Source organism: Geotrypetes seraphini, chromosome 1, assembly GCF_902459505.1.
Source record: "Geotrypetes seraphini chromosome 1, aGeoSer1.1, whole genome shotgun sequence".
Lineage (NCBI taxonomy): Eukaryota > Metazoa > Chordata > Amphibia > Gymnophiona > Dermophiidae > Geotrypetes > Geotrypetes seraphini.
The window spans coordinates 410,440,344-410,456,281 of record NC_047084.1 but is presented as its reverse complement, the minus strand read 5'-3'; the positions used below and the strand labels follow the sequence as shown (position 1 = coordinate 410,456,281).

Genomic DNA, 15,938 nt, shown 5'->3' with positions numbered 1-15,938 from the left:
ATCTATTATTCCATGAACTAATGACAGAGGTGACCTTGTTCCCACATAGCACAGAATATATGGTAAAAGGATCACAAAAAACATAGCAGCAGTGTTGCTGTTTTGTCCGTTTCACTGGACATTTGAAATAACTGCTTTTCTAACTTCTTGAAATGAAAGCACAAATTGCTTTGGACTGTATTAACCTCTCCTCTTCCCCCTTCTGGAATTCTTAAATTGACAATTACCTAACTTGCCCTGTTTGAACATTTTTGGGACTTCAATTTATCAGTATTTAATTGGAGAAACTCCCATTTTTTTTCCAGGTGAATCTGAGAGCACTATACTTCAGTCACAAAAATGACAATTTGATACCAAGGTTAACAATGGAAAAACTTACTTAGAATTAACATAAGCCTTTCAAAGAAAGCTGTATTTTCCCCAAATGATATTTGCTCTTTCTCTAGCACTGAATGAAAAATAATTATTTGAGCCTTTACAAACTGTACTGTTGCTTGGGGGTGGTGGTAAATGGAGAAGCTAATTATTCTGCTTGTGCCACAATGTCCTGATTTGGACATGGCATACCAGCCGTTACACTGGCAGGCTGCATACTATACCAGGAAAGACAATGAAAGAAGATAAATTTTTCTCTCAAGTGGAAAAAAGATAAGCTAAATTTCCAACACAGTAAAACCTTGGTTTATGAGCATAATTTATTCCGAAACCATGTTTGTAATCCAAAACACTGGTATATCAAAGCAAATTTCCCTATAAGAAATAATGGAAGCTCAGACGATTTGTTCCACAACCCCAAAAGCACAGTTACTTACCGTAACAGGTGTTATCCAGGGACAGCAGGCAGATATTCTCACATGTGGGTGACGTCATCCACGGAGCCCCAGCGCGGACAGCTTTTCAAGCAAACTTGATTGAAGTTTCAAGTTTGCTATGCTGCACCACGCATGTGCATGCCTTCTTGCCCACTAGAAGGTACATCCCCACCTCGTGGTCCTCAGTTCCATAGCCAGCAAAGAAGCCATCCCCGGGGAGGAGGGCGGGTTGTGAGAATATCTGCCTGCTGTCCCTGGATAACACCTGTTACGGTAAGTAACTGTGCTTTATCCCAGGACTAGCAGGCAGCATATTCTCACATGTGGGTGACCTCCAAGCCAACCAAAAAAGGACAGGTGGGAGGATGGCAATTTAGGAAAACAGATTACGCAAAACCGACTGGCCAAACCGGCCGTCGCTTCTGGACAACGTATCCAGACAGTAGTGGGAGGTGAAAGTATGAACCGAAGACCAAGTGGCAGCCTTGCAGATGTACTCCACCGGAGTAGACCGGAGGAAAGCGACAGAAGCTGCCATCGCTCGGACTTTATGTCCCGTGACCCGACCCTGCAGTGCGAGACCAGCCTGAGCGTAGCAAAAAGAAATACAAGCAGCCAACCAGTTGGACAAGGTGCGCTTGGAAACCGGATGTCCCAACCGATTAGGGTCGAAGGACAAAAATAATTGAGGAACCTTCCGACGAGCCTGAGTGCGTTGAAGATAAAAAGCCAACGCCCTCTTACAGTCAAGCGTGTGAAGCGCCACCTCGCCAGGATGCGAGTGGGGCTTCGGAAAGAACACCGGAAGAACAATGGACTGATTGAGGTGGAAATCAGACACAACCTTTGGCAAAAATTTAGGATGGGTGCAAAGAACCACCTTGTCATGATGGAACACCGTAAAAGGCGGGTCCGCAACCAAAGCCTGCAGCTCACTGATCTGACGAGCGGACGTGAGCGCAAGTAAAAAGATCACCTTCCAAGAGAGAAACTTAAGATGAGATTTGTCAATAGGCTCAAAAGGAGGCTTCATCAGCTGAGCCAAAACCACATTGAGATCCCAAACCACAGGAGGAGGTTTCAGAGGAGGATGAACATTTACAAGCCCCCGCATGAAACGAGTCACCAGAGGATGAAGAGAGAGAGACCAACCCTCAAGATGCCGATGGAAAGCAGTAATAGCACTAAGATGCACCCGAATGGAAGTCGTCTTCAGCCCAGATTTGGACAAATGCAACAAATATTCCAGAATCGAAGACACCGGAACCGAACTCGGATCCAGACGGTGCGAGGAACACCAGGATGAAAATCTGGTCCACTTCTGGGAATAACAAAGCCGAGTCGAGACCTTGCGCGAGGCTTCCAAAACCTTCCTGACAGACTGAGAAACAGCAACCGAAGTCAAGGGGAAAGGAACCAAGCCGTTAGATGCAAGGACTGAAGATTGGGATGCAACAGCGAACCCCAACTCTGAGATAGCAGAGAGGGAAACACAGGCAGAAGCAAAGGCTCCCTGACACTGAGTTGAAGGAGCAGGGAGAACCAGTGTTGACGAGGCCAACGAGGCGCAATGAGAATCATAGTGGCTCTGGACGATTTGAGATGAACCAACGTCCTCAAGATCAGAGGGAAAGGAGGAAACGCGTAAAGGAACCTCCCTCCCCAGTCGAGAAGAAAGGCATCGGCCTCGAGACGGTCCGGGGAGTACACCCGAGAACAGTAGAGGGGCAGTTTGTGAGTCTCCGGGGAGGCAAACAGATCCACCTGAGGAGTCCCCCATCGGTCAAAGATCTCATGCAGAACTCGGGAGTTTAGCGACCATTCGTGCGGCTTGAGAAGACGACTGAGTTTGTCGGCCAGACAATTCTTCTCTCCCTGAATGTAAACCGCCCGAAGGAAGATGTTTTGGTAGACCGCCCATTCCCAAAGTCGCAGGGCTTCCTGGCACAGGGACCAAGAGCCCGTCCCCCCTTGCTTGTTCACATAGTACATTGCCACTTGGTTGTCCGTCCGCACGAGGACTACCTGATCGTGCAGCAGGTGGCAGAACGCTCGAGCCGCCAGAAAAATGGCACGAAGCTCTAACACATTGATGTGACAAAGACGGTCCTCCGCTGACCATAGACCTTGAGTCTGCAGACCGTCGAGATGAGCCCCCCACGCGTACTCCGAAGAGTCCGTGGTCAGGACCTTGCGATGCGGAGGGACGAGAAAGAGCAAACCCCCGGAAAGATTGGAAGAGTTGGTCCACCAACGGAGCGAGCGTCTCAAGGAAGGAGTCACTGTTACAGGAAAGGAGAGCGGGTCCTGATCCTGATGCCACTGGGAGGCCAAGGTCCACTGAGGAAGCCTCAGGTGCAAGCGGGCGAACGGTGTGACATGCACCATCGACGCCATATGGCCGAGTAGAACCATAAGACGCTGTGCCGACACCGAAGTTTGCAGCAAAATCTGGGAACTCAGGCGAAGCAGGGCCTCCAACTGCAGAGGCGGGAGGAACGCCCGTAGGCAAACCATGTCCAGCACGGCTCCGATAATCTGAAGGGATTGAGCCGGGCACAACTGAGACTTGGGAAAGTTCACTTCGAACCCCAGACGTTGAAGGAAGATGATAGTCTGTCGGGTCGCTGAGATAACTCCCTCCCTGGAAGAGGCCTTGATCAGCCAATCGTCCAGGTAGGGAAAGACCTGCAGACCCTGAGACCGCAGGGCCGCTGCGACAACTACCATACACTTTGTGAAGACTTGAGGGGACGAAGCCAGCCCAAAGGGGAGGACCCGATACTGAAGGTGCAAGTCCCCCACCTGGAATCGAAGAAACTTGCGGAAGGCGGGATGCACCGGAACATGGGTATAAGCCTCCTTCAGGTCCAGGGAGCACATCCAGTCCCCTGCTTCCAACAGAGGGTACAGGACCGGAAGCGACAACATACAGAACTTCTCTCGGACCAGGAACTTGTTGAGCTTCCGGAGGTCCAAAATGGGGCGCAAGTCCCCGGTCTTCTTTGGGACCAAAAAATAACGGGAGTAAACCCCCCGTCCCTGTTGTGTGTGGGGCACCGGCTCCACTGCCCGAAGTCTCAACAAGGCCCTGGCTTCCGAGAGGAGAAGAGGAAGCTGATGTCGATTGGAAGGAGCCGCGTCTGGCGGGCTTTCCGGTGGCGGCGTCAAGAAGTTGAGAGAGTAACCCTCCGAGATGACCCGGAGCACCCAAGCGTCCGAAGTTATCTGAGCCCATGTTGAATGAAAGGCCCGTAACCGGCCCCCGATGGGAAGCGGGTTCGGAGTCAATGCGGAGGGGGCCTGCCCCCATCCGCGCAGCAGGTCAAAAAGACGGCACGGGTTTAGACGCCCCTTGCGCCTGAGGCTTCTGTTGGGACGCTCTGCTCTGCTGAGTGGCACGCCAAGGCGGAGGCCTGGAAAACGCCGGCGTAGTCTTCTGCGGGTAGCGCCGCGGTGGCGGTCTGAACGGCTTCGGAGTCGCCACCCGGGGTTTGGGACGGACCAAGGAGGCGATGGAGCGCTCATGTTCCGACAGGTTTGGTCGCCGCCTCAAGTGATTCATCAAACAATTCAGAGTCGACACATGGCAAATTGGCCAGGCGTTCCTGCAGATTTGGGTCCATATCAACCGCGTGGAGCCACGCGAGACGGCGCATGGCCACCGCAAATGCAGAGACCCATGAGGACATCTCAAAGGCATCGTAAATAGCATGGAAAAGGTACAGACGCAGTTGAGACAAGGAGTCCATAAACTTGCCAAAGTCCCTCTTATGAGAATCCGGCATGACCCCGTGATAACGGGGCATCGCCTTCACCATGTGCTGCAAATAGGACGAGAAGGTGAAGGCATAATTAAGGACCCTGTTTGCCATCATTGAATTGTGGTAGAGGCGATGACCAAACTTGTCCAGGGTCCGCCCCTCCCGCCCAGGCGGGACCGCAGCAGAGACCCGAGAAGGCTGCGATTTTTTCAACGCCGACTCGACCAACAAAGATTGGTGGGACAACTGCGCCTTCTCGAACCCCTTACAGGGGACCGTACGGTACTTCGACTCCATTTTTGAAGGAACCGCCGTGACGGTCAGAGGGGAGTCCAAGTTCCTCAGAAACGTCTGGTGAAGCACCTTGTTCAAAGGCAGACGCGGAGACTCTCGCGGAGGAGATGGCAGATCTTGCTCCTACAAAAATTCCTTAGTATATTGAGATCCCGACAAAAGGTCGAGATCCAATGCCCTCCCCATGTCCAGAACAAATTTCGAAAAGGACGAGGGCCTCGAAGGCGGGGAAGGAGAACGGGAGGCCCGCGCCGCCAAAAAGGATGGGGAAGCCTCACGGGAATACCGGGGTCGACCAGTGCCAGACTCCGAGCCCAAGGACGCTGCACCAAACGACTTTGGTGGAGTCGGAGACCTCCGATGCCCCGAGGACCCCCTCTGGGAAGTCACCGGGGTACGAGGCACCGAGGCAAGCTCCCTCCCCCTTGGCGAGGGGTCCCTCGATAACCCACCCTCAGAGGAACGGAAAAGCCTCGGATTATCGAGGCGGAGCTCCGAGACGCGCAGGGTCTCCGTCCGGGTCGTTGAGGAGCGACCGCGTCGTCGAGGAGAGCCCCGATGGCATTTGGGCTTTTTTGCCTGACGCTTCGCCCAAGGCCGACCCGAGGGCAACGAGCCCCGGGAGGACCTCGACGATGAAGAGGTGGAAGAAATCCGCCGAACCCTACACACCTTGTCCCGAGGCCGCACACTCCGCTCAGGCTGGTCTACTACCGAGGTCGAGGGCAAGGACGAGTTCGAGGCCGGGACCACCCCGGGGGTCGAGGCTGGGGCCGAGGCCGCCGAGGTAGTCGAGGCGGAAGCCGGCTGCAGATGCGCGAGGGCGCCGGACAGCTCCGAGGCAATCAGCGCTCGGAGCAAGTCCTGAAAGACAGGGACGGCCAGCATGGACAGTAAGTCCGGGGCCGGCGGGTGCTCCCTCGAGGGCGACCTCGGTCTCGAGTATTCCCGCGGGGCACCCGCCTTTGACGTTCGGGGCGGGGCCGAGGACGACCCATCCGCCCCCGTCGAGGAGCCCGAGGATGGCTTCTTCGATGACCCTGGAACAGAAGACGAAGTGAGGACTTACCCACCGTCAACTTCGGGGTCGAGGACGCAGGCTTCGACGAGGAAGGCTGTCGCGGCGAGGTCGAGGGAGTCGAGGCCGAGGTCAAGGTCGGGGCCGAAGCAGACGTCGAGGCCTTCCCCGCCGAAGGGTCCACAGCAAAGAGCTCCGCCATTCGAGCGCGACGGTGGCGGAGAGCTCTCGGCTGGAAAGTAGAGCACCGAGTACAAGAGTCAGTCGGGTGCTCGGCGCCGAGACACAGCAAGCACCACCGGTGGGGATCGGTAATAGAAAGCAACCGATCACACCGGGTGCATTTTTTAAAGCCCGTCAAAGGGCGGGACATGAGTCAAAGAACCGGCCGGGAACGAACGAAGTCCCGCGGCCGCGGATCCCGGGAGCCCCCGGAGCCGAACGAAAACTTTTTTTTTTTTGTTTACGAGTACGTACACGCGACGAAGAAAATAACAAAGAAAGCACAGCGACCGAGAGAAAACAATCAGTCGCGGTGACAGAAGGCCAAAATTCACGGAGCACAAAACGAACAGGGCTTCTGGCTCCGCGGAAAAAACAGAACTGAGGACCACGAGGTGGCAATGCGCCCTCTAGTGGGCAAGAAGGCATGCACATGCGTGGTGCAGCATAGCAAACTTGAAACTTCAATCAAGTTTGCTTGAAAAGCTGTCCGCGCTGGGGCTCCGTGGATGACATCACCCACATGTGAGAATATGCTGCCTGCTTATCCTGGGATAAACTTTAATACAAAATACTATAAGTACTCATATTGCAAGACCTCGCTCATTTAGAACAGTCACTACACTCCTGCAGCATCAGAGAGAGAAGAACCATTGGCTCAGTTATGATGATGGGACGCATACTAGTATTGCAAGACATTGCTTGTATATCAAATTAAAATTTAACAAAATGTTTTGCTTGTCTTGCAAAACACTTGCAAACCAAGTTACTGAAATGGATTCATCAAGTCAAAATGTTGCTATTCTTTTTCCCTACCATGGGAAAAGGAGGATGTTATTTTTATCTGTACCTGGGCAGTTTTGAAAAGGCTTTAAGAATATGATTGCCATTACAGAATTTAAATACTTTGCTCCAAGAGCATGAACTGTTTGTTATAAGGTCTTTTCTGGGACTGCTGCCATCCACAAATGAATGTCAGCATTGAGCTCTATGTTATGCAATTAGGAAGATGTACTTTTCATAATCCGTATCTTTACTCAGCTCACAAAAAAAAAAAAAATAGCCTTATGGCAAAGTACATCTGATCTATACCTGGCACCGAGGACAACAAGCGTTGGTAGGACTTATCCATTCATCCCTATATCTTTTTGTTTTGTACCAAGATAAATGCCCTTCCATAGGCTATGCCAAAACTTCTACATCCTGGATAGCTTTATACTAAATAGACATTCAAACTGCAGGACAAAGTTTTGAAAATTTTGTGTAAAAAGGATACAGCAATTACGGCACCAAAAACCAAATACAGCAAAAGGACTAAATAGCAGGTTTCTAGTGTAGCTCTAAAGCAGAAAGCGAATAAATCCAAATCAAATGAAAACTGTATACATAAAAGACTCAAACTGTGGGCTCCTTTTACAAAGGTGCAATAGAGCCTTAATGCGCGGAATAGCGTGCGCGCTAATCCGGTGCATGCACTAAAAACGCTAGCGCACCTTTGTAAAAGAAGCCCTGTATTTTCATAATTCCAAGCATGTGAGAAGACAAGGGGGGTTCAGTCAGCATTCTGCGTGGCTGGAACAGACCAAAGATATAAAGGAATTAGTCGCTTTACCTCTGTGTAGTACTATATGGTCAATCATGTTGTGTTTGTATTTAGTGTGGTAGAGACAGAGAGGACAGCGCAGGTCTTTGGGACCTTCCACGGGAATCACTGAATGTCCAGCTTCCACATGCATAGTAAAAGCCGATCTACAAGACAAATTGGGGAGAGAGAAAAAAAAAGGTGATTTGTAAACCTTAAATGCCCATGAAATATAATGCTGTTCAGCAAATGTGACAAAGATCTTATGAATGTCAAGGAATCTTCCCTAGGTATGAGTACATTCCCTGGAAGGTGTTAAGAAAAAAATATAATATAATCGTACAGAGAAGATCAAAGAAGCTATGAAAATAATCCAGAATGCATGCTTGCATATATAATGTGAGAATATATTCTATCACAGCAATTAACTATTATCTACCATATTTTCTTGGTAAGCACTGAATGTATCAATTAATTTTATTATATTTAGCCAAGACATGAAAAAGAAATCCAGTTTTTGATAACCTATTTTAATTTTTAGGTACATCTCACTGTTTCTTCAAACGGAATGTTTCTCTACAAGCACGTGGGATCTTTTAGGGAGAGGAGGAGACAGTGTATGGTATGGATAGGTAGACCGGAAGAGTTGTGTGGCCTTTATCTGCTGGCATGTCTCTGTGTTTCTAACAGAATGGATGTGCTATTTTCCCTTTTGTCTTATTTAACTCTCCTGGCCTTCCTTAACCTGCTCAAACACATTATCAGGGCAGTTCTATAAAGCTCATGCTAACAGTTATGTGCTGCTTGCATATGTAAGTCATTAGTACAAAAGGCATATAGACACGTATGTGCATAAATGCCAAAATTCTGTCTAAGTGCAATTCTAGTGCAACAGGAATATCAGTTTTTACTTTCTTTTACTGCAAAGTCTGTAGAGAGCTTAAGGGGCTCATAATCGAAATGAAAATACATCTAAAAACCCGCCTAAATCAGCACTTGGACGATCAAAAAGACAGATCATCCAAGTGCCGATAATCAAAACAAATTTTAGACGTATCTAAAAACAGCTTAGGCCTTTTCAGGACTGCTGTACATCCAGAGCTGAAAGGGGCATTTTAGGAGGAGTGGTGAGGGCGGGATTTGGGTGGGACGTGGGGAGTGAGGAGAGGGGTGAAGATGTTGAAGGGAAGTGGAGAGAAAGGGAGAAACAGACACTGGATGGAAGTGGGGAGGGGCGAGAGGGGGGAACAGATGCTGAAGGGAAGTGGGGAGGAGAGAGAGAGAGAGAGCAAATGTTGGATGAAAAGGGGGGAGTGAGAGAGGGGAACAGACACTGGATGGGAGAGGAGAAAAAGGGAAGCAGACTCTGGAAGGAAGAGGAGAGAGAGAGAGCACATGATGGAAGGGAGTGAGAGATAGAAGGGAAGAAGACAGAGATGCCAGACCATGGGGGGAACAGAAGGAAGAAAATGGGTGCCAGACCAATTGGGGAGGCAGGCGAGAGATGGAAAGGAGAGGCAGACAGTTTCTGGTAGAGGCATAGAAATAGAGCAGATGCCATATAGAAGAGGCAGAGAGAAGGCAGACAGGGATGGAAGGAAGAGAATGATGAGAAGGTGAGGAAAACAGACAACAAAGGTAGAAAAAAATTATATTTCTTTTCTTTTTGCTTTAGGATAAAGTAGTATTGTAGCTGTGTTGATAGATGTTTATAAACAAAGTCCTGCCAGCCAGAACTCTGATTTATAAAATAACAATTGTACAGAACATTGTTTCTTTTTATACTTTAATAAAACAAGTTCAGTATAAAACTATTCGAGGCTTCTGCGGATGGGATCAGATGGTTTGTGGGGATCGAGCTTGTGGGGACCGAGCTCGTGGGGTCGGGACATAGATGGGGACAAATTTTTTCTTTGTGTCATTCTCTAATAAGAGGCATAGCTCAGGAGAGGGACCTTGGGTTATAAGAATATCAAAGAAGGTGGCAAATTTTATAGTATGTAACTCAATAGGGGATGTGGCTGTGGTAGGGGAATGGGCAAGTGATACATACAGTATTACTGAGTACCAGGGATCTGCACCTAACTTACATTTCGGGATTTAGATCAGATTTCAGTTGGTCTAAAATATCCTTTGATTTTTCACAATGCTACTACTAACAAGGGCTCCTTTCACAAAGCATGGTAGGATTCCCCTGTGGCAAATGCATCGAAGCCAAGTGATGTGCTAGTTGGGTCTTACTAAAACCAGGAACAGGCTGAACTCTATATTTTGAACTGAAACCAGATTTTGCCTGGCTTTTGTCTAAGGTCCAATAGCATTTTGTGTAGAAGAATTATTTTCTGTTTATTCTATTTAAGAAACCAAACATGCCAGTTCTTGTTTCTGTTCTCTGTTGGAAAGTGAAGAACATTTCCTTTCCAGATTTAAAAAAAAAATCCATTAAATAAAAAATTAAATACATGCATACATATATTTAGGGTATGTTATTTCCTCATATGGAGACACATTTTCTCACAGTGGAGGAGAAAAGTCAAATGATTGTCTGGGAGATGAACTTTCCTCTACTTGTCTTAGAGAATGGCTAAAATAGAGGGAATCTGCTGAATATTCTTATTTGCAAAAAGTCTCTGAAGGCCTCTTGGGTAATTCCACTGGCATTAGAACTAAAAGATAACAAAAAAATTCATCTTGAAGCATGGGAGTTCTCTTAATATTTAAGCTGGAGTGATCTAAGGAGAAGTATGAAGAGACTTCTCTGAGGAATTCTTTCACTTGCAAGCGGTTACAGCAGAAAGACAAAAATTCCTTGAAACTTTTTTTTTTCATTGATGATATTAATTGCATATTTTCCTTTATTGTGAATGTCAGTTTTCTTTGTAACCATTTTCAAAATTTAATAAAAATGAAAAAAAGCCCGGTTTGGACAAATTCTTAAAACTGTCCTGGGGGACCCCCCAGCAAGTCATATTTTCAAGATATATCTAATGAATATGCATGAGGCAGATTTGCATGCCTGTCACCTCTATTATATGTCCCCAAAGACAAGTTTAAGAACTACTGCCTTAAGTCATTATTAGGATGGACTTGGGAAAATCAACTGCTAATTTCTAGGATAATCAGCATACAATGTTTTACTCTTTTGGGATTTTGCCAGGTACTTGTGACCTGGATTGGCCATAGTAGGAAACAAGATAGTAGATTTGATGAACTATCTTTCTGTCCCAGAATGACAATGCTTATGTCAGTAGTTCCCAAATCTAATCCTAGAAGCACTCCAGCCTGTCAGGTTTTCAGGTATCCACAATGAATATTCATGAGGAATTTGCATGCACTGCCTCCATTATGGATATCCTGAAGATCTGACTGGCTGGGGTGCTTCCAGTTTGGGAACCACTGGCTTATGTTCTTTCTGTGCAACCATCTTCATATCCAGATCCTTGGCACAAAAGTTCACCATTGAATATTAGAATCAAACTTTGGGACAGAAACACAATATCAAAACCTTTTACTCCAAGACATTAGCATGGAGATTCTGTAGCCAGATTTTCTTATGGAAGGTCTACGCTGAATTTATTAACCTCTGTACTGAGGATCTGGTACTCATATTAAGGTATGAGTTTTGTGTTGACTGGTTTCCTATAGCGCAACTGCTTTTCTTTTGACTTTCAATCTTAAGGCAAGGTGCGATTGCCAATCTTTTGGTGTTATGCTATTTGTTTTTTTGAAGCTTGGCTCAGCCTTGAGCCTCCCAAAAGCCACTGCACATGCATATGCCCAGAAAGTTTCTGCTTCTAAGCATTGAGAGTGCGATCCTGTTTTAGCGCTATTGATGGAAAAGAATGTAACAGAATTCCAACACTCTATGTAAACACAAATCTAAGACAAAGTTGATATGTCTAGATTTTATTTACAACAAGCAGAGCGGAGATGCTCATAAACCGAGGGCTGCTTTGACAATAACCTGCAATAACCCCTACTATGGAACTCAATGCTGACTCATTTACAGGAAGAAACATCTCTAGACTGCTTTAAATCAAATCTAAAAACCTTTTTATTTAGGGACGCTTTTGATACATCACATCCAATTTCAGGACGCCCAGTCCTAACATCCTTTATTTCATTCTTTCCTACAGATGGGATCCCCCATCCTCACATGTTAACCTTTATTGTTTTCGGTCCTATAAATTGATGTAGTTCTACCGCCCTTTCCCGCTCTTGTCTTAGTATGTCTGTCTGGTTAATTTTTATGTAATACTCTTTTTTTAAAATCCTATGTACTCCACTTAGAAATTCGATAAACGGATTAACAAATTTTAAATAAACTTGGAAATTTGAATTTTTTTTTCTCTTATATTTGTTTCTTTTGTGCTGCAGTAGATTCCCTTACTAGAAGATCTCAAGGTGATGAAACAAGGTGGCGGCCATAGCCAGAAAGTTCTAACAACATCCACAAAATGTATGTTCTCCGACCCCCCTGCATTTTGTGCAGCAGTGGTGATTAAGAATGTACCCGGAGTAGCTGTAAAGATTACAGTACCACCTTACTAAGATAAGTAGTTTTTGTTTCTTTTTTAGGAGCTGTGGATGTTGTTAGAACTTATTTCATATAGTAATGGTGGGTGAGACTGTGAACAAGCAATGATGGTATCTTTACACAGCTTCTCTGTGATATTTCACTCGGATATACCGTATTTTCACGTAGATAACGCACACCCGTGTAAAACAGGCACACGGGTATAGCGCGTGAAAAACACAAATCTATGTACAGAAATTTTTATATACCGCGCATGCTGCCCGACTCTCCTTTCGCCCACCCCGACTCTCCTCTGGCCACCCCGACTCTCCTTTCGCTCGCCCTGACTCTCCTCTCCCCCTTGAAGTCCTGTCCCCACCCTGAAAGCCTGATGCCCCCCCCCCCGACGTCCGATTCACCCCCCCCCCCGCAGGACCGCTCGCACCCCACCGCGAAGGACTGCTCGCACGCACCCGCACCACGAAGGACCGCTCGCAAGCACTCCCACCCGCACCCGCACCCCCACAGGCTCCCGACCCCCCCATCCTGTAGAAGCTCCTATCGGTGTCCTGCTGCTTCCTCTTGGCGGTCCCGACTCCCCGACACGATCGGGGCAAGAGGGAGCTCAAGCCCTCTTGCCCCAGCCAACCGCGGCACCCCCGACACGATCGGGGTAAGAGGGAGCTCAAGCCCTCTTGCCCCAGCCAACCGCGGCACCCCCGACACAATCAGGGCAAGAGGGAGCTCAAGCCCTCTTGCCCCAGCCAACCGCGGCACCCCCGACACGATCAGGGCAAGAGGGAGCTCAAGCCCTCTTGCCCCCCCGACTCCCCGGCACGATCGGGGCAAAAGGGAGCCCAAGCCCTCTTGCCCCGCCGACTCCCCCACCCCCCGACAATATCGGGCCAGGAGGGAGCCCAAGTCCTCCTGGCCCTGGCGACCCCCCCCGCTAGTTGTTCGGGCCAGGAGGGAGCCCAAACACTCCTGGCCACGCGACCCCCTACCCCCACCCCGCACTACATTACGGGCAGGAGGAATCCCAGGCCCTCCTGCCCTCGACACAAACCCCCCTCCCAACGACCGCCCCCCCAAGAACCTCCGACCGCCCTCCCAGCCGACCCGCGACCCCCCTGGCCGACCCCCACGACACCCCCACCCCCCTGGCCGACCCCTACGACACCCCCACCCCCCTCCCCCGTATCTTTGTGTAGTTGGCCGGACAGATGGGAGCCAAACCCGCCTGTCCGGCAGGCAGCTAACGACAGAATGAGGCCGGATTGGCCCATCTGTCCCAAAGCTCCGCCTATTGGTGGGGCCTAAGGCGCCTGGGCCAATCAGAATAGGCCCGGGAGCCTTAGGTCCCTCCTGGGGGCGGGGCCTTGGGCACATGGTCGGGTTGGGCCAACTACACAAAGGTACGGGGAAGGGGGGTGGGGGTGTCGTGGGGGTCAGCCAGGGGGATCGCGGGTCGGCTGGGGGGGGGCGGTCGGAGGTTCTTGGGGGGGCGGTCGTTGGGGGGAGGGGGGTTTGCGTCGAGGGCAGGAGGGCCTGGGATCCCTCCTGCCCGTAATGTAGTGCGGGTAGGGGTTCGCCGTGGCCAGGAGGGTTTGGGCTCCCTCCTGGCCCGAACAACTAGTGGGGGGGGGGGGGGTCGCCAGGGCCAGGAGGACTTGGGCTCCCTCCTGGCCCGATATTGTCGGTGAGTTGGGGAGTCGGCGGGGCAAGAGGGCTTGGGCTCCCTTTTGCCCCAATCGTGTCGGGGAGTCAGGGGGGCAAGAGGGCTTGAGCTCCCTCTTGCTCCGATCGTGTCGGGGGTGCCGCGGTTGGCTGGGGCAAGAGGGCTTGAGCTCCCTCTTACCCCGATCGTGTCGGGTGTGCCGCGGTTGGCTGGGGCAAGAGGGCTTGAGCTCCCTCTTGCCCCGATCGTGTCGGGTGTCGGGACCGCCAAGAGGAAGCATCAGGACACCGGTAGGAGCTTCTACATGATGGGGGGCTCGGGAGGCTGTGGGGGTGCGGGTGCAGGTGGGAGTGCGTGCGAGCGGTCCTTCGGGGTGGGGGTGCGAGCGGTCCTGCGGGGGGTGAATCGGACGTCGGGTGGGAACTATGTAAAAAAAATTTTGTACAACGCGCTCATGCGTATAACGTGCGAGGGTATGCGCGGTACGTAAAAACCACGTATAACGCACGCGTTATATGCGAGAAAATACGGTAGTTGTGGGTCTGAGCGTTCACTATTAAGCACGTATCATATTTTGTGTGTTCATTTTTTATATATACAAAGATTTATAGATTGCTGATGGGTGACTAATCAAAGCAGTACTTAAAAGGTATTAACATACAAACAGATCTTTTCCAGAGATAGGGGAAACAGTAAAAGTATAGGAAATAAATTGAGGTTCTAGGGTGACAGACTTAGGAGTAATATCAGGAAATACTTTTTCATGGAGAGGGTGATTGATGCCTAGAATGACCTTTCAAAGGAGGCAAAAACAGTGATGGAATTCAAAAAGATGAACACACAGGATCTCTAATTAATACATTGAGCGGTGCTTCCTCTGGCTGTGAGGAACTACGGACAGGGCTGAGCAGACTTCTACTGTCTGTGTTCGTGTATGGCAAGACAAATTAGGATGTGCTGGATCTTCAGTGGCAACTCCAGGAGGTGGAGCATAAAGACAATGCTAGGTAGACTTGTATGGTCTGTGTTCCATGTAGGGCAGGATGGATCAGGATAGGTTGGAGTGGGCTTTGACGGCAATTTCAGTAGCTGTGACATAACGACAGTGCTAGGTGAACTTCTATGTGTCCCAAAAATACTACTACTACAACTATTTAAAAATGGCAAAGAACGGCAGGATCAAGTATATGTATGGGTTACTCTTGAATTGATAATGAGCGTGACTATTGGGCAGACTGTATGTACTCTTTAGGTATTTATCTGACGTCATCTACAATGTTTCTATGTAGTTTATTTCTACACCTCCACTTTATAAATTCTGTTTTTGAAGTTTTAGAGTGGTGAAGGCTGTTTTCTCCACTACTGATTAGTTCAACGTATTTTAGTATCACTGGTACACAATAAATAAATTTACTTGAAGTTCTTGGTTCAATTGGAGGGATTTTAGTGCACTGAATATCTGTGGTATTAATTCTTACAATGCCTTTTCTACCACATTTGGGTACAGCACTGATGTCAGTAAACAGTGACACAGCAACATTCACTGAAATCAAAATACCAATGGGGATTCATCTTACTGTTCTACTGGATGCATCAGAACTTGTTCAGCATCACAAACTAAGTAATTCTCACCATTGCTTTCTACTTACTTAAAGCATGTGTAAAATGAGCAGTCTTTGCATTTGAAGAGCTTCTTCCCTCCATGTTTGTCACGGTAGTGACGCCTAATGCTCTGAATGTAGCCAGAGGAGAACTCGCAAAATTCACAGCTCAGGATGCCTTCGCTTTTTTGTTCAGCACTGGTAGTGGCCACAGGAAGAGGTACAGGGCTGGAGTTGCTGTTCTTTGCCAGAGCAGCAGACTGGTAGTGGTTCAGCTGCTGCTGCACATCTGGAGGTTCTGAATATGAAGAGTCTATGAGGAGAAACAGAAAGAAAACTACCTCAGCAGGTGGTTTTTAACTGAATGTCTGTGATGCAATGGAATAGGGATATGAATGTATAAACAAACCACCTTTTATTTGGGTTGCTTTCCCTCAGAAGCTCAAAATGG

The 15,938-nt window shown here is 48.8% G+C and overlaps 1 protein-coding gene across 8 annotated transcripts in view; it reads right to left on the bottom strand.

Moving 5' to 3' along the window:
- ZNF462 (zinc finger protein 462) overlaps positions 1–15,938 on the bottom strand; it is a 475,139-nt gene that overhangs the window by 73,583 nt on the left and 385,618 nt on the right. For all 8 annotated transcript variants that reach the window (XM_033918568.1, XM_033918594.1, XM_033918576.1 and 5 more), the window contains 2 exons: positions 15,536–15,800; positions 7,723–7,859 (listed from right to left, as the gene is read on the bottom strand). In XM_033918568.1, the coding sequence (XP_033774459.1) occupies positions 7,723–7,859; positions 15,536–15,800 (402 nt within the window). The remainder of the gene's footprint in view (positions 1–7,722; positions 7,860–15,535; positions 15,801–15,938) is intronic.